Genomic DNA, 26,330 nt, shown 5'->3' with positions numbered 1-26,330 from the left:
ATTTTAAATTTAACTTTCAAAACTGACAGAAACTCTAGGACGAGTTTAGAGGGCGATTTTTTTTCCTTGGATCCTTTCAATCGGAGAAACGAAGAAAGATAATCGTATATTGTTCTCGACGAGGATAATTAATATATAAGAAGAATCGAGACTTTACGCTCGCATAAATCGTAGCAGGAGGACAAGATACGCGTATTTGCATGATGTATTATTACGTAGATTGGAGAAATTCTGTCAAGTCACTGGCGAAGAGTACACTCTCGACTGGACACGTATCTTCGCTAATTATCCCACCTAACCTGTCCACATAATCGCAAAACCTTTCTCAATCGTTCGAGGCACGATCCAAGGGAAACAAGCTTGCCACGGACGATCAACCCGGGGTAAATAAGAATTCCATCTGCCGATTAGAGAAGGTGGGGGCGTCGTTCGTGCGGTGAATCAGCGCCTGTTTGCCGCTAGGTTACGCAATCGCAATATCTGTGCGTCGGATATCACTTTGTTCTATCCGATCGCCTCTTCGATTCGCGCGAAAGGATGCAACTTCCGAGTTCCTTTTTCATCACAGCTCGCATCCAGAAGTGTCTTTTGGAGAGATCGAAATCTTCTCCTCCCTTTTTTTTTCTTCGAATGGCCGCGATAAATCGAGGAACAGATTTCTTCGATGGAGTTGCTCAAACCGGATTACATTAATGTTGTTGGTTTAAGGAGGATGGAGAACATTGTTGGATAGAAGAGGTATAGGAATGATTTTTTCCAACAGTCCTTTGGATCGAATCAAAAAATTATCAAAAGTCCATTATCCAAATCGACAAATTCATTATACATCCTTTTTAAAAATATAAATCATTCATGTATCGTACTTTAATTTTCGGATACTTTGCGTGTCTCTTCTTCTTTTTTTACGGTTAATCACGACAAATTGATATAAATCAATGACCCATCACGATCGCGTTCGATGAAAACAAATCGTAAATCTCGTACTACGTCGGGGGAAGAAGCGATACGATTTTGAACGAGGAGTTCGATCGATAACGATCGTCGGGGGATCGAGATCTCTATCGAAAGTCGCGAGATCCCCTTGGCGAGATTGGCGGTTGTTTCATAATTCGAGAGTCGAAACGGCGATTTATATCTCGCGCCGATATTTTCGATCCTCATCCTTATTCGTCCCCCTGCCCCTCTCGATGCGTGCAAGATGGCCGCGGATAAGGGCGCTCAACAATGAGATGATAAAGAAGACGAAGAGGGGGCCCGAGGCGGCAGTGGCGTGTCGAGTGGGCAGCGATTAGGATCTCGCGAATTATTATTTGAGCTGAGAAAAGGGGTATTGGCACGTGCGAGTTGAATTGATTCACCGAACCCGATGCTTATATTACCGTTTATTGCCACGCGACGACCAAATCGAAGGATCGAGAGATTTTATTTGAAAAGTGGAAGATTAGAAAAATACAAAGAAAAAGAAGAAAAGTATAATAGAGGCGATTTATTTTTAATCTCCTAATAAAATAAGAAAATAAGATTCAGATAACGGCGATAATGAAAAATTCTAACGCGTAGCACGTTCGATTTTCGCATAAATCTACTTAGTCATTGTTACAACGTTCGAGTAAGAAGGAAGGAGAAAGGAAAGAGGAGGCCTCTCGGGTAGAGGAGGCACGAAGAAAATTACTCGAAGCTGCTAGCTGGATGTGCATTAACCAGCGCACTCGACGCTTCGCAAACACTCGTTCGCTGCCAAGATCCCTGACAAACACTCGGGGTCTCTAACAACAAACGAATGGTAATTCTTATGCGGTTTGCCGAGGGCGATAGCGAAGAGATCGATTCGATCTTGTTCTCGCGTGATTCATCCAGCGTTTTCTTCCTCCAATCAGAAATTTAGAAGATCACATATATATATTTTATCCTCGTAAATTTCCTCTTAATTGAACGTGAACCATTAAACCATTCGATAAGAATATCGTTAAACGGTGATAAAACTCGTCGATTTAAATTTTGAACCCGAGATGCACGAGATTAATTTTGTTAAAATCAAAAAAACAGTGCAATTTCCGATCAACGATGGTTTCAATGAAATTTAAAAATTTCACCCTGAAGAAAAATTTCAAAGGAATCTTCAATCACGAAGAGATGTATGTTTTTAATTCGATAAAAAAGATTGAAAAGAAGATTTCGAAACTCGAGGAGAGTTATATGGAATGGAAAGATGATAATAATAAATAGGTTCGATAAATTGTCCAATGAAAATGTTCACACGTGCGATCGAATCCATCGCTATTCGACATATTCACGTAGGAGTGAAGTGACGTCATATAACCAGCTGTTTCATTAGGGGAGCTGGATAAAAAGCAATATCAACGATAGGGAAAGAGAGAGAGAAAGAGAAAGATTGCACGCTGATATTATTAGTGACAACAAGGTCTGCAATATGATGAGGCAAGGATTTACGCCGGGATGGATTATTAAATATGTACTTTCACGGGATGTATCTGCATAATAAACGAGATCGTAACGGATGTATAAAACTCTACATTGTTGATCGACTTCGAATCTTCGAGATCGAAACCACGACATAAAGTATACGACGCTCGTCGTTGATCGAATAATATCGGTCATCTCCTTTCAGGAACGTTACGATATATTAATCGTTCCTCTTAAAATTTATAATCCTTCCTTTAAAACGAAATTCAATTCTTTTCCTTTTTTTTCTTATTTCTGCGAAAAAATTTTTACGTACGAAGCTTGATATTGCTTCAGGTTTGTCGACCTGTAGCGCAATAAAAATTTTTATTACATCCCGAAATCGTTAAGACGAAATGATATCAAAAATTCATCCGATAAAATTCCATAACAATGATCCCAAGCAAACACTCCGACCAAATTAGAATCGTACCTCGAAAACCTCATCTCTCCGATTAATTCGATTCCAAGGCTCGTCAACGCGTCAGAATATCGACGCACATTTGCAGAATAGTAAATGATAAAAAAAAAAAATAAAATAAAATAAAATGAAAAGAAAAAAGAAAAAGTTTCTTTACGATACAGAAATACACGGATGCGAGGAACGGGTCTCGCAGCAGAATGATCCAGTTCACGGATCGTCGCGCAAGATGCAAATGGCGAAGGAGGAGGGGGAGGGGTACGCAGAAGGCGTAAACGGTTTGCGCGCGATCGAGGATCGTCTCTAGGTCACTGGCCAACGAAAGTTACGTCAGGTTTTGGATATGGTAATACCGCATTCCACGGCCGACACAACACCTTTGCACAACCCTCCCCTCCCCCCTTTCCGCAACGCGGCTTAGAGTGGCCGCGATTATCTCGAAAATACCGCCATTACATCAGCTGTTCCTGAAGGGATCGAGGCATTTCATTAATAACCACCGCCTCTCTTAATAACGGTCGATGGAGATAATCGCGACTCCGCTTCCGCCACCAGATTTAATGCGAGGTATAATACCGATAACAAGACGCAAAAAAAGACTTGGCGCGCGCTCCCCCCCCGCCCTCCCTCTCTTTCTCTTTATCTCGCCCCTCGCTCGGATGTAACACACCGGTTTGCAAATTGCGCGTATGCAAATTAGAGAGGGAAATTTGTCGGCGAACGAGCTCTCGCACGGTTTCACACTTTGTTCCCGAGTCGCGAAATTGTTTCGCATTTTTGCTTATAATACCTTTCCGTGCGATCACCATTCGGTGAGGAATTTTTTTCCCTTTTTTCCTGTCGTATATCATATCGAGAGACAGCGACCGGGAAAATTTAACATAGTTGAAGTTGCTCGCATGCAAGTTGAGCTTCGATAATCTATTGATAATCGAAATGTGACAATAATAATTAATGGAGATAATTAAATGATGCGAAACGCTCGAAGCGGATAAACGTGTCATTCAACGTGTAATTATTTAAACTTTCCCAAATTTTCGTAAAAGATTTTTCGACAGGTATTTCACAAATTCGATTCTCGTTTCGAGAAGTTGAAATCCGCCACCATCGAGTAATTTCTCTCGAAAAGTAAACGCGTGTCACGTTACGCGGGAATGAAAAAGATCGGTTACGAGTCTTTCTCGAATTTCCTGCATCCTCCCCGTCTTCGTTGTTACACGGTGTCCTTTCGTCGAAAGATAATCTCACGTTACACGGAATTAGAAAAGCGTGGAAAACGAAGGGAGAGAAAGCGCTCGTCGAAAGCGGCACGGCGCCTCGTGTGTAACCCGAGGCGCGACAAATCAAACATTATCCGGCTAACTGTGAGTATTATATTCACATACATGCCGCGCGATTCGAGGCATAATTGCCGCGCAGGTTTGTCGAAACGGATCGATAACGATCTTTCGGCGGCGTTACTCGGCCCGCAACTTATGCAACCGGCGGATAACCGTTAAACGCTAGGAAATGGCGCGCGACTCTCGTGGAAATAAACGTCCCCTTTGACGTAGATAAACATCGCGCGAATAACGTGATTCGAGTCCTGCCTCGCCCCTTCGATTTTCCCACTCGTTTCCATGCTCGTACACGTACTTTGCGCAGTTTTCTATAGGTAGAGCACATGCAAGAAACGCGTTCAGAAATTCTGAACCAGTGGTTCTCGCTAAAAGGAAATGATAAAGAAGAGTATCTCGAGGATACTCGAGACTCGTTTGTCGGCAAGGATGAGTGGAAAAAGGTATAAGCATGGAAAGAGAGATAAACAAATTTGAAGAAACGTGATTCATCGCGATGTATTGTTTCACGTCGAGGTTTCAACGAGGTTTCAACGTGTAAGTGAGGTTATTAAACATGTAAACGAAATAAACAAACTGATAGACGGGTACGTAACGGATAAAAATAAAACTCGTACACTTGAGTTAAAGTTTCGCGACGATAAAACCTTTTGTCTTTTAATTTTCCTCGGAAAAGGGGAGAAAAAAAGTCAAATTGCCATTCAAACAGTGGTCTATTAAAATTGATGCAAAGGAAACGCGGGATGAAAACAGATAAAAATTGGGAAGAAATCTCGATAGGCGAAATCAAGAGGCTGCTTTCGACGAATCCAGCCCCTTTATCTCTCATCTGTTGGCCATCTTTTCCACAGTGCGTAAACGGGCAATCGCTCAAGTACGAAATCCCGGCTCTTTTGTCGGCACGCTTTCATTTTCGCGCCATTTTTGGCGAGGCCGCTTTCGCCGGTTATTAGTTTAATTCGAGATATAAAAGCTGATGTAACTTGCTTGCAATTAGCTACCAGGCTTTATCGATCGCTGTTTACGAGTCGCGCGAAGGCCAGCCGCGCGGGACTTTCGAAAAATTGATACCGGCATCCTCGACGAGGTCTGGGTTAATTGCGCCCCTAACAACCTCCTGAAAATGAACCTGACAAATTGGAACGACCCCTCAAGGGAATATTCCCTTTATCTTCTCACCGCGTGGAAAAAATGTGTTTCAACAATTGGAAGATAACTTTAGACAACGTTTTTCTTATTCGAAATTTTTTTGGAAAAATAAGTTAGAGAACACGCGTTTCAATTTATCGGTTATTAAACGGTTTGTACATCAGAATAATTTTCTTTATAGCTTCCCTGATTCAGACTCGGAATTGAACTTTTAATATTTTTATTTTTGATTTCAGGTGGCATCAAGTTGATCGGTAATCTATCTATTTTCGTGGCATAACAACGACGTTAACAGCGAGTTACTCGATTTGCGAAATGCTTTCGCAACGGATTCGAGTGTCACGATTTACTCGCCGAATCGAATAATTTTTATTCCTTTTGAAAACCGTAAGTACATATATATATATAAACTTGTTTACAATCGATTGCAACAAATTTACTTTAATTACGTCCGATGATGGACATGGTTCATTAGGCGAATTTTATATCGGTTAGCACTCTGAATAGTTGCAATGGATAATCATTAACATCGATAGTGTTTCGATATTCGAATGTTTGCTTGTTAATTCTTTTGCATTCTCGATTATGTATTATCGACGTGGATACTATATATAGAACATAATTCGAATAATAACAATAAGGTTAAATAAAGCCAATTCTAAATAAACCGTGGTCATAACTTAAAAAAAATAAGTTAATGGTCTTTTTTTTCAAATCGATTCTATTATATTTCCATTCAATTGACTCGAAAAAGCACTTAGTATCATAATGCTTTTTCAGATCACGATTAGATTATACAAAATGTACAAAAATTTACAATAGCCAATGCAAAGTAGTAACAAAATATTAAACTTTAAACTTTAGAATTTCCTTTAGAAAAAAAAGACAAAAGATGAATGAATATTCGTTGCCTTTTAAATTTAAATTGCCAACAATTGACCAAATTTTTCAATCAATATCTCATTGCAGGAATTACTCCGAGTCGATCATAAAAATGAGTGTGTATAATGTCAAAAAAAAAAAAAAGAAAAAGACGAAAAAAAATAATAACGGTGAAAAATAAGGAAAGGCCGAAAGATGGAAGATAATTGAGTTGCAACAACAGGTGAGCCCCCGCGAGAAGTTGTTTAGGGAGATCCCGCCCCGATAAGGCGCAGGCCTGTAAATAAACGTAATCGTCCAGGAAGGCGGGATTCCGGTGAACGAGACGCGTTTACGCTGCGAGGAGAGCAGATGAGATCTGGCTGGTAATTGTTTCGACCGGCCACGTTCAATTAACCGGCCACGGTTGACGTGACGTATGTATCGGCGGGACCCCGTTCAGGACGCTGTTGAATATTTATTGAAAAATTTAGACGGGTTGGCGAAATGGAACGGAGGCGATGGCGCGAGGTATAGGCCGTAATTTATTTCGCGTCACTTTTATCGACGCGATCACCGTTGAATTTAGATGGAAAGAGAATTCGAGCAGGGGGAGGAAACTAATTTCGATACCTAGATCGAGGAGATAAATGACAATTTTAAGGAAATAGATCGATTCCAAGATTCAAAGAATCGCGAAAATTAATATCACACGTTTTTGATCGAAACATTTATCATAAATCGAACTGCTTCGAGATAAATATCCACTTTCAACGAATGGTACGACCGTTTGGGAAGAAGAAGAAAAAGAAGAGAAAAATAAATGGGGTAGAATGTCCGCGATATCGAAACGGGTCTAAAGATGGGGAAATAATAAAAAGCGGCAAAAAATCGGAGAACAGTGTCCAGTGTTTACAATTACAAGCCCGAGGAGACTGTTGTTGCAGAAGCGAGTGGAAGGAACGGTTGCTGCTCTCCTCCTCGCGTAAACCAGCGACGAGCGGCCGATTTAATCTGCCTCGGCTCGTACATCGATACACCACAGAAGCGTGGTATACGCGGCGCGATATTATCTACTTCCATTCTAGCTACTTTATGGATCCATAGAGACACGCCGGTAATAACACGCGGTGCGGTACCCCAACCTAACCCAGCCCCTATTAACACATTTGTTCTTGGTCTATCAGATCTCGAAGTAACTACGAACGCAACCGTGACCGGCCAAGGAAAAGAGATTAGCGAGCGGAAGGAGAGAGAGAGAGGAAAAAAAAGGGAAGAGAGAAAGATCTCGTGGGTGGAGGAGGAGATGTCGGAACAACGATGGATCTACGAAGGAAAAACGATCCTTCGTTTACGAGCGAAACGCGGATATAATTCTCCTATCCTCATAAGAGATAATACCGGCTTGGATTTCTGCACGTTTTAACGCGTCGTTGACGTTTAAACGTGCATAAAATAGGATCTTTATTAAGATACGAGGCGGAGGATAAACTTCGCCTTGAAGTTGTGAAGGGATGAGGGAGGTTCGAAAGGAGAGGGAGAGGAAAGAAGGAGGTTGGAGGAGCTTTCTTCCGGCGTCCTTTCGTAAAATTGATGGGAATTAATAGTTGAGAAAATGGTGAAAATTGTGCAAATTCGTGGGATACGTGGAGGCGAGTAAATAGAGTTTAATGGAGGAGCGTCACCCTCGAACGAGGCCAATCAAAAGAAAAAAAGAAGGAGCAATTTTCGAACAGCGTAACAAACGCATTCGATAGCTTTCCTCGATGAAAAAAGAATTGGAAGATTTTATCTGGACAAATCACGAAGAGGAGAGGCAGATGTTGAGAAATATATATTCTTAACATTTATTTAGTGAAAGTTTTCTTTTCTTTTGCGAAAAATCGAATGTTATCGATGGAATTGACTATTAATCTGATATAACATATTTATTATATCGGCACGATTGAAAGGATCTTTTGGACAAACGATCGAAGATTTAAAAATCGTTCACGGGATTCAAGGGTTAATCATAAAGTGATTCGTTGTTTCAATGTTCCTAAACAGATACCAGGCAAACATCGCCACATGCGGAAAACATTGCTTGTAAAGAAGAGCGTAGTTATTTCTAGTTACAAGAAACATTCTGTCTCGAATTTACACTAAGCCTTTATCCCACTTTACATCGTCGTTCTCCTCTCTCTGTCTCTCTTCAGGATATCAGGAAACGATCAGTTCCTTCATAAATACATATTCCACGGCCGTAAATATCCATTCGTTGCAAAGTTTCAAGCCGTTCCAAATTACCGGGCAATTCTCGAAACTCTCGAAATCTTTCACCGAGAAAATTGTAAAATCGAGAAACGAGATGACAAATGGCACCGCATCTCGCGTGAAAAAGTGAAATATGCGTCGAGATATCGAGGGGGAGCGCAGGAGGGATGGATAGTCGTGGCACGATCCGGCATCCCGAGCCTCCATCTCGGACAGAGGACGAGCAACGCTCGTCACGATACTCCGCGCGTCCACCTCTCTGCCAAGGATTAAAAACACCGGCGAGATAATGGTATAAGGGAGACGGATGGTAATACACGAATAGATTTCATTTCACGGCTGATGAATTTTCACGATAAGTTACAGGCATTCCTCGACCTTTCCTCCTCCGACGTGGGGGTTCTCGGCCCCGACACGCGCAAGGGCGTCTAGTAAAATAGTAAAATATCGCCGTGGCGCGTTTTTATCGTGATTTTACGACACCTTAAAAGTTTGCCCGGCCCGCGAGATCGACAGTACGCCCCTATCGTAGCGGCTCGCACTTAAACCGTGACAAATGTCACCACCCACGCCGAAGATATCCGACCGTGTCTATATTATATTCCTCCGGCCAATTTCGGGACGCGAATAAATTCCGCCTATTTACAATCGCGCCCGATGAGGCATAAATTTCGGTTCGTTCCATCCGCGCGGAGACACGCGCCCAAGGAAAAAATGCCACCGCAGGCGGGGGCGGGAGAATTCGATAAGAGGAGAGACTTTGCACAATTTTTTTACTTTCATTTATTCATTCGCTCTTTCATTCCCCCTTTCCCTTTGATCCATTGGCGTCTATTTCGTGCATTGTTCGCGTATGAAAAAGCGAGGGGAAGATTGTCTCTGAACTCGGAAGTTGTTTCTCGCGAAAGATTGCGCGAGGATAATAAATATTGGAACTCGAAATACTTGCTACACAAACTTTAACACGTATATCTTGCAAGATATTGAAACACTCGTGGAATAACGTAATTAAATCATTTCGACAATCGTCTCTCCTCTTCGAGATCCTGGCTCCGCAAGATCATTTTTACAAATTTTCACAACACGAATTGTAAAATTTACATTTACGCCACCTCGTCTCACCTTCCTCTCTCCTTTCTTGCGAAAAAATCACGAATTCTCGTGAAAAGTAACATTTCCAAAAATAAACTCCACACCTCGTCCGATCCAAAAGCCCTTCCCCCAAAATTCATCATTGGAAAAAAGGAGAAAAAGGACACGCATACCTCGTTAAGAGGAACACAACCGAGCTACCTTTTCCAAATTGCGCGAACACGAGCGCCTCGGAAACGGTAGCGGAGGCCGATTAAAAAACGGCCTCCCCGGCCGGCCGGCCGGCCCTCCTCCGTGACAAATTGATCGCCACGATGACTAATCGCGGCCCGCTAATTGCCGGCGCGAGGCGAGGGGGTCGTCTAATTAATTAGTCAGTCGCTAGCGGACGGTGGTGAGCAAAGGGCGGCGAGAGCACGACCGATTAGTTCGGTAGGCGAGAGGCGATAATTGCCCTCACCGATCACCGATGCCGGATAATTACTAATTATTACTAATTAACCGGACCGCCTCGAAGGCCACGGGTGAATCGCCGCCTAACCAAGAGGGGGAGGGTTGTTTCTTCTTGGGCGCCAAGACGGACGAACCTACGCCTGCTGCCTACGCGCTGCATCGCGTTTTCGATCCTCGGCTGATTCGTGGATTCGTGGAGGAGGGCGTTGGTCGCGTTAATCATTCGGATGGATGGGTAAACGAAGGGTAAGTTGAAACTAGCGGAAGTGAATATGGTTATTGGAGAATAATATTGGGAATGATATTTTTGTGTTTGAAGATTGAGATTCGGAGCGGATCATCGACCATGATGGGTATTCTGTAAATGATATTAAGGATTGGTTTCTTTTTTTTTTTTTGTGAGGATGATACGAAGTAGAAGATGGGTGGTTAATTTATGGCCAACGAAACGAAAGAGGATTTAAGAATTTCCTTTTCTTCTAAATAATTGAAAAAAATATTATATCTCGCGGGATTTCTTGTTTGTTAAATCTGTCAGGAATTTTGATAACGCGTGATCCGTGTTTTGAAAATTTTCCTTGAAATTCGTTTCATTGAGATTTGATATATACATTTTTATGATAGAATTTATGTCTTTATTCAACTATATAAATCAATGATAAAAAGCAAGCAAGCGTATTTATTGAAAATTTATACGAAGCGGTGTGATTTATAAAAAGTACGAAGAAACGTTGATTCTTTCACTATCGTAATCAGAATCTGATAAAATTAAGACTTCGTTACATGACGGTATGAGAAAAAATTATTTACGAAGTTATGGAACAAGAAGTAAGCTTTATTCCAATATTATGTATTTTTTTTTATAAATATTATACATAAAACAAAAGCAATTTGTTATCGAGAAAATCCATACATTATATTTTAAGAAAAAAGGAAATTTCGCACGAGAATACATTTTTTTTTTTTCTTAAAGGATAACTTGCATAACAATTTCTCTTGCGTAACGATTTTAACGATTTTTCTTACTCGAGTCACATGCAAATATATTATCGCTTTGACCATATACAGGAGAAATATAAATTTCGACAAACTAGTATATATAATTCCTTTTAATTAAATTTAAAGGTTTAAATTGGTTAAAAGGTTGCACGCTTGATTATCGTTGGATAAAATTTCTCTTCTTAAAAAAAAAAAAAAAAAAAAGAAATGACACAAGATAATTCAATTTATTGACACATTATAACTAAACAAGAGTGTAAAGGAAAGATATTACCGTTTACATTATTATATTATTCTCGAAACCGGATTAGAGACGTAAGATTTTTACGAGGAGGCTGTTTATTAGAGTCACGCTTCTCACCGATGAGAGAAAGATTCGTATAATTTATTATATAAATTAGCAAACGTACGAGTAGTTTCGTAACGAGCTCAAATGAAATTCAACGCGTAGAGCATTTTTTTTTATGTTTTTCTTTTTCTACGAGTCAATGCAATTAACGAATGCAATTACATTTCTCTATTCGGGATTAAAATAATTAAAAATACCCGATGTATAATTCGGAAAACTTTTAAAATATTTAAAATCGGAAACACGTTCATTTAGAGGGAAGGGAGGAAAGAAAAAAGTGCAAATTACACTTGCAAAGTAACGATTATTTAACACGAATAATGATATATCAATTATCACTGTAGATAAGACTCATTTACGTGTACAAAAAGAAAACAACAAGTAAAAAATTATATCTCCAATGATATTTTTAAAAAAGTTATTTTTCCATTTTTACTCGAAATTATCTTATCGCGTGTAAAGCGCTCTTTAATTGCGCTTCATTTGCGTAAAAAGGAAAAGAAAAAAAATAAAAAATATAAAATAAACGGAAGCAACGACCGAATATCTTCTACCCGTTGAGAAACGAGCCAAGTTCAACGTGCTGTCAATGAGATTAACCCATTACCCGCGACAAAACGCGCGACGAATTACGATCTTAATTTCCCCCCTTCGTGATCCGGATTCGCGATAACGGGGCGGCCATCTTTATCCGCAGCCGTGACTCCGAAGCCGCGGTCCTCGAAAACATCGAAAATACGAAGGGGAAGAGAGGAAAAGGAGAAGAAGAAGAAAAAAAAAAAGCCGAGAAGATTCGAGAGCCTCGTCGTTTCGAGAGATGCTATAACGGCGACCGGTCGAACAAATTTCCTTCGATTCGACCTTAAACGCCACTCGAGGGGGAGGAGGTAAACGAGAGGAAAGGAGAGGGGGTGAAAGAGAGGGAGGGATCGTTATCGAATCCTTGGAATCGAAGCGGATGAAAAAGAAAATCGAGCAGGATCTGCGGAGTCCCATTGAATACCGGCCCGGACCTTATCGGCGATGATCGTCTTAATAAATTGTCAGGGCACCTCCACCTTTCCACCCCCTATTCCGATCGAGCGCGCGGATCCACAATCGGATTTTATTTCCGCAGCGAAGAGAGAAACGATTTTGGATAGGAATCAACCGGCTTACGTAGCAATTATCTCTGTCAACCGGTCACGTTTCCCTTATCGGCCTTTCGTTTGCCGCCCCCGCCCCCCTCCCGATCTATCGTTTACCGTCCACCTCGTCCCCAGATCCCGCTTCGATAATCTCAGCCACTTCCGGATACGCGTTTTTGCATAGGGATGGTTAAAAGGACGTGGCCTCTAAATTTTGTTTGAAACGAAGCTATCGAATATCTCCCCCGGATTCAATGGCGCATCTACGCGAGATTTCGGTATTGGCTCCTCTGGAACAGGGATATCCGGGTTATGGCGAAAAAGTTATTCTTTCGATGGTTCAATTAAAGTTAAAAGAATATTTACCCGTGACCCGCTTCGAGAAAAAAGCTTCCTTACCTGAAACATAAAAGAGGTATTAAATTATTGGATTATCGGGCTTTTGTGTTTTCTTTTATCTCGAATTCACACGAGAAAGCAATTTCTCCCTCACGACAGAAATTAATCGTGTCACAATACGCGTTCAAATCTTAATCATCAGTCCCTTCTGATGATTTTGATGATGAGACAATCAAAATCAGCCTCAAAAAAAAAAAATACAGCGACGTAAATGATGACAAACACGGAACCGCGTTCGGGGTGGATTTTTCGCGAGGGGGATCGACGGAGGAATCGGCTCCTGGAAGCAATTGCGGGCTCGCAAAAGGGGGCTGTTATCTGGACGGCGGCGGCACAGGGACAGGGCTTAAATCTCGCCGGTATCTCCTCTCCACGGCGGTAACAAGTTTCAATTCCTACCAATTCCACGGCCATACATCACTCCCGGTAGATACAATGGTGACTTCGGGGGGCTCGGGCCACGGCCTCGGACTTCCATCCACGCGGACGATAAATATCTTATTGTGCGCGAGAAAGAAGTATACTGGACACCCGTGGAAACCGGCACGCCGATGCCGATATCTACCGCGAGAGGATGGACCAATGAGGGGGCCACGATCTACACGGGGATAAATATGTGTGTGCGCGTGTGTACGTATATAAATTTTGTTGAAGAGGAGTGTCTCCTCTCGATTCAGACGTGATCGTTAATTTAGGGAGAGGAGAGGACGGAGGGAGAAAGATCTGTTGGGTGTTAAATATGATCTTGTTGAAAGTTGGTATGCAAAGAATGTCGATCGAGGTTTTCTTTTTTTTTCTTCTTTTCATTGATTTAAATGTTTCTATGCATTCTATACGTATGATATATATATGAAAAGATTTCAAAGATATTCCAAATAATTGACCGTTAAGACTTTATTAAAATACAAATTTATAATTTTATTTCATTTATAGAAAGTATCTCGGGATATCGCCAGATTTTTAAAGACACCTCTGAGTAAATTCCAACATTGTGCATCGTACGTGCGCACACGTACACACACACGCGTCCTCCTCCCCTCCCCGTAATGAATCGCTGTAATTAACTGGAAATATGATGATCGTAAATCGCCTTTGTCGCTCGTAACAGCTGATCCATCGGGAAGACAGAGAGAAGCAAGTCGGGCGATCTCTCGGATGATTGGGAGCTTCGAAATTGCCGATCCATCGATCGTTCCACCGGCGAACGATGAATCGCGGGGAGAGCGTGGCCGATCGCTTCCCGCAACGAACGAAACACGGGAGAAAAATATTTCGTTCCAAGAGATAACTAGCTTCCGCGCCGATCTTAAAACCGATTTTTTTCTCTCTCTCCGCCTCTTCGTCCTCGTCACACCTTGGCGCGCCCACGCTAGCGCCATCCTCGTCCCCCAGCCGGCGGATCGCTCTTTTAAACGGGCAACTGTAACGAACCAGCTTAACGAATCGCAAAGTATAGTTATTAAAAGGGAGGAGGGCATCCACTCCCCTCCTTCCCCTTCTTCTCGATGCACATCCAGGTACAAAGTGGGCCTCCAGAAGCAGGCCGAGGCGACAGGGGACCGGGCGGGTGATTTTCGATTTCGCAAGCTCGCCACCACGTAAGAGGATCCGGATCTTCCACGAAGAAAGGTACGGCGGAGGAAATTAAAAAAAGAATGAGCGACGTGAAGAGGATCGAGAGAGGAGGCGAAATTTGAATATGCATAAAGACGTAGGGCGATCGCGTCCTCGACTCGTGGTTGGTCGACTCTGCGCGAGACGAGGAAGGAGCGCACGATGGAGGAATTTTTAATTGCCGGATATACGATAATAATTTAAAAAGGAGGCGTCAAAGATTAAAATATAACCCCTCGCGCTTTATTGCAGCACCGCGCCTCGGGCGATTCGAGAGGGACATCGATGCCAACGATTTATGCACTCCGCGCACTCGAAGCGAACTTGTCTTTTCTTTTTCTTTCCCCTCCCCCCTTTTTTTAAATCCATAATTTTCGATCGGCGTTAAGAGAGAAATTCGAATACTTGGAGGGCGAGGCGTTCCTGGGATTTTTCTTTCACAATTCATTATCATATGGGATTTAATGGAAAATAATAATAAGAGTTATATTAAAAAAAGAGAAAGTAGAATCTGAATTATATATAGAAAAACGCGAATGGAAGGGGAAGACGAAGGAGAACACGCGTTTGGAGGATCGCGTTTATCTACGATCTGTTCGTATACGTATATATATATATATATATGTGTATATATGCGGAGGCTGGAGAGCGACAACGAGGCTACATTAATTCCGATGTCGGTTTAATCAACGAGCCAAGAAATCGGAGAGATCTTAGCTCCCAAAGATAAGATCCCTTCCCCGCGTGTTAACGTGTTCGATCGACGCGTTGCTGGGCGTTAAATATCGACGATTTCAGCATGCTCGTTAAGGCATCGCAGCGATACAAGTCGCGACGCCTTAATAAGCGGCGTTCCTCGCCCAGATGCGACGACGACTCGGAGAACAACTTCATTCGACTTCGTTTTTCCCATTTTCGATCCGTGGGATAATTTTCTCTATTTTTGCTCGACGATTTTCCAGACAACCTGTCTCCAGACCACCGTCCCTCGCACACAAGGCTGAACCGGCAAATAAAGTGTGCGTTCCGGACAGCATTCCTCCTTTTAATAAAAGATCCCGGATTTCTCAAGTGGATCTCAAAAATTGAACGGTAACTTGCTTTCTCCGATTCGTCGCACGATTGAATTTTTTCATCTCCAAGTAATGGGTTAAGTCCGCTCCATTTATTCGATATTTTTTCAATTTTAAAATGATTCCAAGAATAAAGGTTGAAAGGAGAAGGCTCGAGATTCTGATCTTGACTTTTATTTTTCTTCTTTTAAATCGTTTTCAATATATATCTTGTCTCGTACAAAAATATCGACTCTGAGGTATCATCTACGACACGAGAAAATCGTGTCTCTTTCGAAGTACATTTTAATGTTTCCAAAGAAAAAAAAAAAAAAAAAAAGAAAAGAAAAACGAACAAGATACTCCATACTTTTTATCAGGGCACTCCTTTTCTCCTCAAGAGAAACAACAACGTCTATATCCTGCCCATGCGGGGAAAATGGTCGATTTGAGAGACAGGAAATAGATCTCGATCGATCCCCGCGTATCCATAAATCGCGGCAAAGTGGCTGGCTCGTTGGAAAAACAATCGGTCGCGAGAGACAAGGGGATGACGTAATAGGGCGTAACACGTTTTAACATTTGCCAGGCTATGTTCCTTTTCGCGGATCGTTTGAAAAAATAATTGCGCCAGGATTCGCCATAGGCGCGAGTATCGTTTATTTGGAGACCAGTGGCCGCCACCCACGCTGACCGTGATGATGACCGTGTCGATTTTCGTCGATTACGAGATCTCCTCGAAATATTATCGGAACTCTATCTCGATATTTATCTCGCGCACGTTCTGTCTATTCGCAACAATAAAATTATCACGTTTAATTTATTATTTATAAGAAGAGACCACGATTCATTCAAAAATTTCGCGAAATCGTTTCGATTTATTTTCTTTCAAAATGATCTCCGAACCCAACGAATTTTTGGGCTAAAAGACTTAAATCGAATCTTCGATTATAATTTATCACGATTTTATCATCCGCAAAGTTTGATAATTCTTCCAATCTTCGTAATCGTTTGGGATCGATTCGATCGAGGATAAAATTCCCGATATCGAAACGAAAGATGATGTAACAGCCGGTTGCAATGAAAATAATCGAAGGAACGAGCGATCATTTGGATCTCTCTTCCGTTCAACTTTTCCAATCGACAAATTTATCCATCCTATGTGAATCATAATAAAAAGTATTGTTTCGCTCGATTCGAAGACTATTGCCGATTACACCGATTGATTGCGATACGATTTGTTTTAATCTTGCCTCTCTTGGGCGAAATCGTTTCCTTTAGAAAAGAAGGAAAGAAGCATGAAGATTTATTTAATGATCTTTATAAATGGAAGATAGAGGAATATTTTTATATCGGTATTTGTTAAGTAATTTGTTAAGTAATAAATAAGATATGAAAATTCTCGCAGAATCTTTTTTATCTCACATGAAACAAAAAAAAAATTGTGATATAATCAAAAATATATATCGTTAAATCCTTGGTGAACTATATTCTTTAAAAAATCATCAAGATAAGACAAGATTTCAAGAAAAGATTGATAAACACTATTCGAGATAAAATAGATAAAATAAGAATATACTCGTGAAATATTCTACTTGTAAATCATAAAGTTGGCGTTATCCTTTTTACTCGACGGAGAAGAATTCGATTCTCTGACCCATTTCCAATTGTTGCCACGTTTCCAAACAACGTTTTCCAATTTCCTCGAACTAGCCAAGCCAATTGGAAAGCGATGAAAAACACATCCGTGCCTCGGATACCTCCTGCTGTTCCGCTCTTTCCTCGTAATCGGCAAGAAAACTCGCGAACAATCGATTCCACGGAACGGATCGAGCGATCGATACGGCCGGGAGCGCGAAACACGGGATGCTTCTCGATGCACAACGAGTTTACAAAGTAAACAAGAATCGATGCACGTGCAACCGGAGAGCCTCCACTCTGTTCGATGCTGTGCGGTGACTTTCATTCTTGCAGTCAATATATTGCGCGATCGGAATTTTTATACCCGTGTATAATATATAAATTCGTTTTTAAGGCAGATAAACGTCAGTTAAATTTTTGCCCACAATTTTCGATTTTCGTTTACGTTTCATGCCTTTTACCTTAACCTTATATTCAAATCGGGTATCTTTTCGCTTTTCATTTTTTAAGGAATTCGATACGAGGAATGGGGGACTGGAGTTGGAATGGAATAGAGAAAAACCTATAATTTTCTCTCAATTACAAGTTACAAGTTAAGTTTCGATTAAACGGTCATCGCGAATGATTTCAGATCCATTATATTTTTAATCCTTAACGGCGATCACGCTTCGAGTATAAAATTTTCATTTATAACATGTGGCTGTTGCAAAACATCCACATCTTCTAGCGAGAAGATTCCGCGAGAACGATTAAAAGATGGAAGAAAATGAATGGGATCCAAGAAGACTACAATGCGACCAATTCTTCTATCAGTTGCAACGTAGAATCCTATCATTAACGCACCCCATTCTTCCTCCAGGACGTGTCCACCGTTGTGCACACGCTTCCACGTGGATCCCTCCCCAGGTGTTTATCTCGCGCAAATTAACGAGCGAACCGTTCCAGGAACGGAGAGGAAGCGGAGGAACGTTCAATTAATGGGGCCCGGAATATTCGTCCGGCTCTCCGCCATTCTGGTTTTTCAGGTTCTCGGCGTTTCACGGATTCGCCTCGACCAACGTCGAATTGATGCACGAGGCTCGTGTTTTATTTATTCGAATAGCTCGGGTCCCGTTTTTCCGCTCTCTACGCAGGCCTCTTATCTGCCTGCACTTCGAGGCCTGAGGGGGTTTTCGAGTGATGGTTTGTTTGGTGAGGAAACACGAGTATTATCCATGAGAATCTATGTGACCGATCTCATGATCGAGTTCGAGAGCTTCGATTAGGGAGGATGATTAATTTAGAATGTTTAAAATTTGTTTCCCGATCGATTCATTTCTCGATGAAGAAAGTCGTGAAATGAAATTTTCCTCGCGATCAATCCTCTCAAGGGGTGCGTTAATGATAGGATTCTACGTTGTAACTGGTAGAAGAATTGGTCGCATTGTAGTCTTCTTGAATGAAATTTAATAAGATTGTATAATTCGGTATAATTGTAAAAAGTTGATATATATAATTATTTGAATATGTCCTCGTGAATAAAAGTAAGATAATAGAAGAAAATTAAATTTATCTTTTATGTTTATATATTATGTTTATTGTATATTTTTTTTTTTCAAAAAATAAATTGTATGACTAAGTACACATAAATACGCATGCAAGTTAAACATGCAAGTTATTCATATACGAATAACTGTTTGTTATACAGGTGTGTATTTATATCGTTTGATATTTTTCAAATTATAATAACAATGGATAAATTATTCATAGAGCAGTTCTTTTTATCTCTTCTATAATAAATTTTTATTATCCGTTATTATTATACTATATATTATAATCAAAAATAAGTTAAAAAAATTCCACATCGTTCTATGTCTTATGGCTACGAATCACTTTGCCATAAACATCGATACGCATTGTATAATAATAGCAGAATAAACGTAACGAATAAATAACTTGAAAAAATATAATCATCGAAAAAAAAAAACAAGAAAAGAAAAGAAACGAAAATGATTCTCCTCGACGTTTATTAATTCAGTCAATGAATAAATAAAATGAGGGAAATAAAATTCCATGCAGCGGTACAAAATCGTATTAATAAGGATTTCGATAAGATTGATAAGAATTATCGAGTATCGATCAAAAAAAAAGAAAAACAGAAAAGAAAGAAAGAAAAAGAAAAAAGGGGAAAAAGGACGAATTTAGTGACAAATTAACGAGGGGGGAAGGGAAGCGAGAAAAGAGGAAGGAAGATAGCTCTGGCCCCGAGTAGTCGATGAAAAATGCACGCGTCGATAAGAATCGGCGGAGAGGGCCGTAATTACGAGAGCGAGCGATTTTTACGTGCGCGTGACATCTAATTAAAGTGATTGGCAAGTTTAACCGCTACGCCCGGAACCTTTATATACCGGTCCGTGTATAATTTCACGAATCCCCTGCATTTATAAACATCAAGGTAATGATTACCAATTACGTAATTTTATGTGTTTTTCGCTGCCTTCGATTTACATGGAATGCAAAGTCCCTCCGGCTACGTCCCCCTCCTCCTCCTCCTCGAACGAGTAGGCCCTCGGTGGCGAGGAAACCGGCCGTGCGCGCATCATCGTCCGCTTTGCTTCCCATTTGCATAACGATACGCATTACGAACGAACTAGCGTCGTAAAATCGAATTAATTAAGGGACATCAACCGTGCAACCATCCCCCACCGAACGATAGCGGCCGTGTACACCGAAAACGAGGCGGCCGTGATTTACGCTCGCGGCCCGATCGAGTCGCGATTATGCCCCCGATTCAATCTTCTCCTCGCTCGAGCCCTCCTCCTCGTGAGTGAACCGAGACGCGATAAATGACACTTGCGCGTTGGGTGGCGTTCGGGCAATTAGCCGGGATGAAGGTTTCAATCTCTTCTCTCTTCTCTCTCTCGCTCGCTCTTCCTTTTTCACATTACGTAACAAACCTGGCGAATTTTTCCCTTTTCGTCTTTCTCCTGCGAAATTTGAGAAATATCGAAAACGTTGAAAATGTTGGGAAATGCACAGGGATATGTATACGTACGAGAAAGTGGGAAAGCTTAGATAAATAGAAATATAAGTATAAGCTCTCTTCTTGTTCTTTTTTCTTTCCTCTCTTCCTCTCGCAGATAATTCCAGTCGAGCAGGTTTTCACGCGAGTGGAAGCTTTTATAAGGAGGAGCAAAAGTCGCCGGGCATAATAAAATTCTGTGAATCGCACCGATTACGTCCGCGAGGAATTAATCGGGGACCGAGTCGGTTTCTCCGGTGAGAACACAGAAACACACCTGTCTCGTCCCAATATCGAGAGAACTCGTGCACGACTTTTTAAATTACGCAAATCCGCGTGTCGTGAACGAGATCCGTGTGACTTTTATCTCGTAGCAATATTGTATAGAGTGTACAAGAGAAATAAGGCCGTGATTCCGCGTCAATTCGATAAAGAGAAGCTTGAAAAAGGATCTGATTTGAGGTAAAATATATATATATATTTTTTAAATAATAAAATAATCCACAGGGAACGATGATTACTTATTATTTTTTTCTTTATACACCACCCTGTACATCCAAGCGAAGGAAAATTTCGTGTACTCTGTCACTGAATTTGTATAGTAGGCCCATTTACTTTCAATTAATTTATATTTATATCGCTCGTTCGAAGCCCAGGCCACGAATGTGGATCGTAATTTAACGCCTCGGAAGCGGATCGTGAAAAATACGTCTATGAATTTGTAGAATGGTGAGAAATTGAACGAAATCTTTCGCGATCCTTTTAAATTTTCGAGAAATTTAAAATTGTTCCACTGCAATTTTAAAAAAATTATTAATAATTTGAAAGTGAAATGGTCGAGTTTTCGTTATCCTTCAATTTATCTAACCGATATGTACATCACTATATTTGCACACGCTCATCAATAAATCAATTTTAAAAGCGTTTATATAACCGTATGTGTCACGTTGCGCATTATTATCCTGAGTGTACTTGCAACAATTTGACCAATTTATTTCTGCTGTCTCTACGAGCTGTTTCTACAAGTTGTTCCACAAAATTGAACATTTAGAATCTTTTTGTAGAACGATTACATACGAAGTAAGTGTAATTCAGAATTTATTTTTATTCGTCAAAATCAAACAGATATCCATGAATTCTTTTCTTATAACAATTGGTAAAGGAAATCGATTTTGTTGGAATCATTTGCAAAAAGTTGCAAATAAGATTTATAATAGTGATGGTGAAACATAAGAACGATTTATTTTATTCTCAATTTTATTCTCAAACGCAGAAATCAGATATTGGGAAATAGATATGAGGTACTAACGAAATATCGTTATTTCTTTATTTGATTCAATTTGTCAAGTTATTAAAATTTTTTTAACTTAATATTCAATTAACATTTAAATTTTTATGTATAGTATAAATCAGGATAAGATAATTTCGATATAAATTTAAGATATTCTTTTTTAAATTTCCAAAAATTTCAGGTCTTTGTCTCATCACAAATCAAAAATATTTGATCAATTTTTCTCGTGAAGTAGTATAAGAAAAAAGATTTCTTCGAAGTAACTTATGAAATTTTTAAAATTGAATTCGATTCTCAAATATCGATAGATTCGTTCGTTGATTGAATTTCAATCAAAATCGTACGAGTGGTTTTGATAGTTTGAACAGAGGGGAAAAAAGTATACATGATATTCGGTCGAAATTAAAAATAATTTGAGATTTTATAAACTTGAATCACAATAACGTGAAAAATATTTTTACAGATAATTTGTATTTTAAAGCATAATATATAAGTTATTCGCATAGGAATACCGAATCGAAATAATATATTTGATAATGTATAGAATCTTTATCACAAAATCTTTATGAATTTTAATTAGGATATAAAAATACATAACAAAAATTTTCACACATCACAAGTGATTAGTTTTATAATAATTAAAAGAAAATGAAACGAAATAAATATATTTATAAATAACTTTATAGATATAAAATTAAAAAGAGATAATATTATTCGATATTTCATTTTTTTTTAAAATCAACTCTATTCAAGTTAAGCTAACTTTTTCATTAATAATTTCAAACTTTTATATTTGTGACATTATATTAGGCGTCAAATTTAGCTTCTATAAATTATAAATATCTTGAAATTATCATAAACATATCTAAATGTGCATTATATTATCAATTAGCTCTATTTTTCAAGTATTTCATCGCATAATAATATACACTAGAAAAATATCTGTTTTTGTAAATCTACTGTAATTTTATTTTACATTGAAATGCATTTTATTTTATCGATAAAATAATATCTAAATATTTTTCATATCACTAATTATACTTGCTACAAATATTTATGACATATTAACATATTATCTCAATAATTGTCCCTATTGTAATCAATAATTATCTCAATAATAATACACATTGACCTTGCATTTTGAATTTTTTTTTTTTTTTAAATAAGATTACATTATCCATCTAAATGATGAAAGTTAAAGTAATTTTATTTGAATAAATAAAAAAAAACGAAACGAAATAATTTTTAAATATTTTTTTCACACAGAAAAACATTAATTAAATATATATTCTTATATAATATATATAATATATATAATACATAATATATATCTAATATATTCTAATATATTCTTTATTGAATATATACAGGAAAACATGGAATCGTGTATGAGCAGAACTTGTTCGTCAGCGTTGCAATCGTCACCAGCCTCGACATTTACTTTCTTGATACAAACGTTAATAGCGGCTCGTTGTAAACTGAACAACCCGGATGAATATCCCAGAGATCGCGTAAATGAGGTTTTAAGATCGAGCATGGAATTCGATTTTGTGATCATCGGTGGTGGAACCGCGGGATCTGTTTTGGCTCGCAGATTAACGGAAGTGGAGGATTGGAACGTTCTGTTAATCGAAAGAGGAGAGTACCCTTTACCCGAAACTGCATCCCCTGCTTTCTTCACCATGAACTTGGGTTTGTCACAAGATTATGCTTACAAGGTAAAAATAAATAAACTAATTTTAATAGTTATTTATAATAGAAGAGAGAGACAGAAGAGAGAAAAAGAATACGTGTGTTTTCTTGCTCTTGAAAAAAAAAACGATACGAATTTTATTTCAATAATTAATTTCAATTATTTGAGAGAAGTATATAAATTACAATATATTTGTACAGAATAAGTCATGTAATCTAATCATTTTAAATAATTATTTTAGAAGTCTATTATAATATAGACTTCTAAAATACAAAATCGACAAAATCGAAGTGAATCAATTATCAATTATTAATTTCTCAAAATACAAACGTTTTCTTTTTATTTTTTTTTTCTTTATCTAATTTTAATCATTTCTATAAAGATCGAATATCAAGAAGAAGCCTGCTTGAGCCAAATCGACAAACGATGCAGATGGTCGAAAGGTAAAGCCCTCGGTGGAAGTTCCGTTATCAACGCCATGTTGCACATCTTTGGCAACAAAAGAGACTACGACACTTGGGAAAATTTAGGAAACCCCGGATGGAATTACGAACAAGTACTCCCATACTTTAGAAAGTCGTTGAGCTGTGCACCCGAATTCATAGCCAAATATGGTACCGATTATTGCGGAACAGACGGTCCTATGAGAATCAGAAGTTACAATTACACTGCAACAAGTGAAGAGAACATAATCTTGAAAGCCGCGCACGAGGCGGGATACGATATTCTCGAACCATTGAACGGTGATCGCTTTATCGGATTTGGAAAAGCGATGGGTACCCTCGACAATGGGCAACGGCTAAATTGTGCGAAAGCTTTCCTCTCCCCGGTCAAAGACAGACAGAATCTGTACGTAATGACGTCGAGCAGAGCGGACAAGATTCTGTTCGAGGGCGAACGTGCGGTCGGTGTACGAATCACTTTGAGCAACAACGAATCGGTGGAGGTGAGAGCGACGAAGGAAGTGATTCTGTCTGCGGGAAGTATAGCCAGTCCTCAGATACTGATGCTCTCGGGAATCGGGCCGAAAAAGCATTTGAAAGAAATGGGAATACCCACTCTCGTCGATCTGCCTGTCGGGATGAATCTTCAAGATCACGCGATATGGTTAGGATTATTCTTCTCCTATATGAATGAATCGGTGACACTTCCTGACGCGAAGAATCAGTTAAACGATGTTTATGAATATTTGGAATTCAATTCTGGCCCATTACGCGTCCTTCCACTCGATCTCAACGGCTTCGTGAACGTGGACGATCCTCATTCGAAATATCCGAATGTTCAATTCATGTTCGTACCGTATCAACGTTACAGCAACGATTTATTATATTTATTGCAAGGATACAATATGAACGATGATTTTATTCAAGAAATACAAAAGGATATAATGGAAACGAACTTGATCTCTATTTGTCCTATATTGATAAGACCTTTGAGCCGAGGTTTCCTCGAGTTGCGTAACACTGATCCGGCCGATCCTATTAAGATCTATGCGAATTACTTCGTCGAGAAGGAAGATTTCAAAACGTTGTTGAAATCCGTGAATATCGCTAAGGATTTCTTAAACACCGAGACTATGAAGAAGTACAACATGACATTATATTATCCTAACATTCCCGGATGTCGACACACGAAGCCAGACACCGATGAATATTGGGAATGTAGCCTCAAACACTTGTCTAGCACGTTGTTTCATCCGTGTGGAACGGCCAGGATGGGACCGGCTAACGATTCCAGCACCGTTGTGGATTCGAGATTGAAAGTACACGGTGTCGAAAATTTGCGAGTGATCGATGCGTCGATCATGCCGGAAGTGACGAGCGGGAATACTAATGCGCCGACTATGATGATCGCAGAGAAGGGAGCGGATATAGTTAAACAAGATTGGGGCGTAAAGATACAGATATGAGAAACTGACATGGTTTCGAAATATTATATGTAATCAGTATATAATAATCAGTATATATACATGTTGTTTTTATATAATCACTTTCGTATAATTATCACGAGAATATTCTATAATATTGTTCATACTAGTGTTTTAGCAACTTTTAATTTTAATCGAAAAATTCAAATCATATTTTAGGAGCATTTTATCATCATTTCGATCAATTTTTCAGTCAATTTCTTCTAATTTCTATGATTAAAATAATCGCTTCGAGATTCGACTCGAATCTATCTGGATGATAGATTATGGAAGTTTTTTCAAAATGAATTCAAACCTGGAAAAAATATTGACGACGATATATGAGCAATAAGAATTAATATTTTAAATGAATAAATATTAATATTATAAATTAATAAATAAATAAACAAATATAAAGATTGCGTTTTATTTAACTTATTTTGAAACATTTCGAATATAGTAGGATATAGTATTCCTTCAAAATAATAAAAATTATACTAACCTTATTCTATAGTAAATGTTTACATCGATATTTGATTTTAAATTTTTTTTAAGAATATTATATCTTTTTTTTATTCGATATGATCAAAGGAAATTTTAGATAATATCAATACCAAGGAAATTCTTCAATTAAATCATCTGTTAAACAATCGAAAAAAAAAAAAAATATTTCTACCTTAAATATTTATTAGCATAATTACTTCAATTAATAAAACTTTCTTTTTAACATATTTTCAATATTCCATTGTTTATAAACAAAAAGAAGGGTTGCCAGGCGGAAATATCCTTTCTACCACTTAAAGTGAATCAGTTCTTCTTTTCTCATAAGAAGAATACGTAACGTCATTATATCTCTCTCTATTAGATTATACAAAAGTATGTCATGAGGTCAAAATTAAGTATCATATTGTAAATATTTCTTTATCTAATTTGTTTACTCTAATTTAATTAATGATAATGTTACGTCGCATATTCTTCTGCATAAAGAAATTAAATTATTTTTAATTATAAATCTATCCTTTTCTATTTTTAAGTTTTTTCTTTTTCTCTTTTTACGCATTTTTAAAAAATGCGTTAAATTTTATTTATATATGTAAACAAAAAAGATAAAATTTTTTCTTTCAAATAAGAAATTAGATATCATTTATTTATTTATTTAGTATTGAGAGTATTAAATTAATATTCTCTTAAAAATTCATTCATTATTGAGAAATTGTTATTAAAATTAA

At 38.7% G+C, this 26,330-nt stretch overlaps 2 protein-coding genes across 27 annotated transcripts in view; one reads left to right on the top strand and one right to left on the bottom strand.

Moving 5' to 3' along the window:
- LOC107994785 (glucose dehydrogenase [FAD, quinone]-like) overlaps positions 1-25,518 on the top strand; it is a 55,278-nt gene extending 29,760 nt beyond the window's left edge. Inside the window, exons 2-5 of one of the 5 annotated variants that reach the window (XM_062081795.1) lie at positions 5,607-5,757; positions 6,340-6,475; positions 22,873-23,220; positions 23,578-25,518. In XM_062081795.1, the coding sequence (XP_061937779.1) occupies positions 22,879-23,220; positions 23,578-25,104 (1,869 nt within the window). In that variant the 5' untranslated portion in view covers positions 5,607-5,757; positions 6,340-6,475; positions 22,873-22,878 and the 3' untranslated portion in view covers positions 25,105-25,518. Of the gene's footprint in view, positions 1-5,606; positions 5,758-6,339; positions 6,476-9,323; positions 10,276-20,392; positions 20,674-21,133; positions 21,292-22,872; positions 23,221-23,577 lie in introns of those variants that run through there. The other 4 variants (XM_062081788.1, XM_028665342.2, XM_062081784.1 and 1 more) reach the window with 4 other exon arrangements.
- Positions 1-26,330, bottom strand: part of LOC107994781 (myocardin-like) — a 291,174-nt gene that overhangs the window by 156,854 nt on the left and 107,990 nt on the right. For 8 of the 22 annotated variants that reach the window (XM_062081678.1, XM_062081676.1, XM_062081680.1 and 5 more), the window contains one exon: positions 12,871-12,903. The exons of the other annotated variants lie outside the window; for them this stretch is intronic. In XM_062081678.1, the coding sequence (XP_061937662.1) occupies positions 12,871-12,903 (33 nt within the window). The remainder of the gene's footprint in view (positions 1-12,870; positions 12,904-26,330) is intronic. 22 annotated transcript variants of the gene reach the window in all.

This window comes from Apis cerana, linkage group LG1 (genome assembly GCF_029169275.1).
Source record: "Apis cerana isolate GH-2021 linkage group LG1, AcerK_1.0, whole genome shotgun sequence".
Classification (NCBI taxonomy): domain Eukaryota; kingdom Metazoa; phylum Arthropoda; class Insecta; order Hymenoptera; family Apidae; genus Apis; species Apis cerana.
This window is presented reverse-complemented; position numbering and strand designations above follow the sequence as displayed.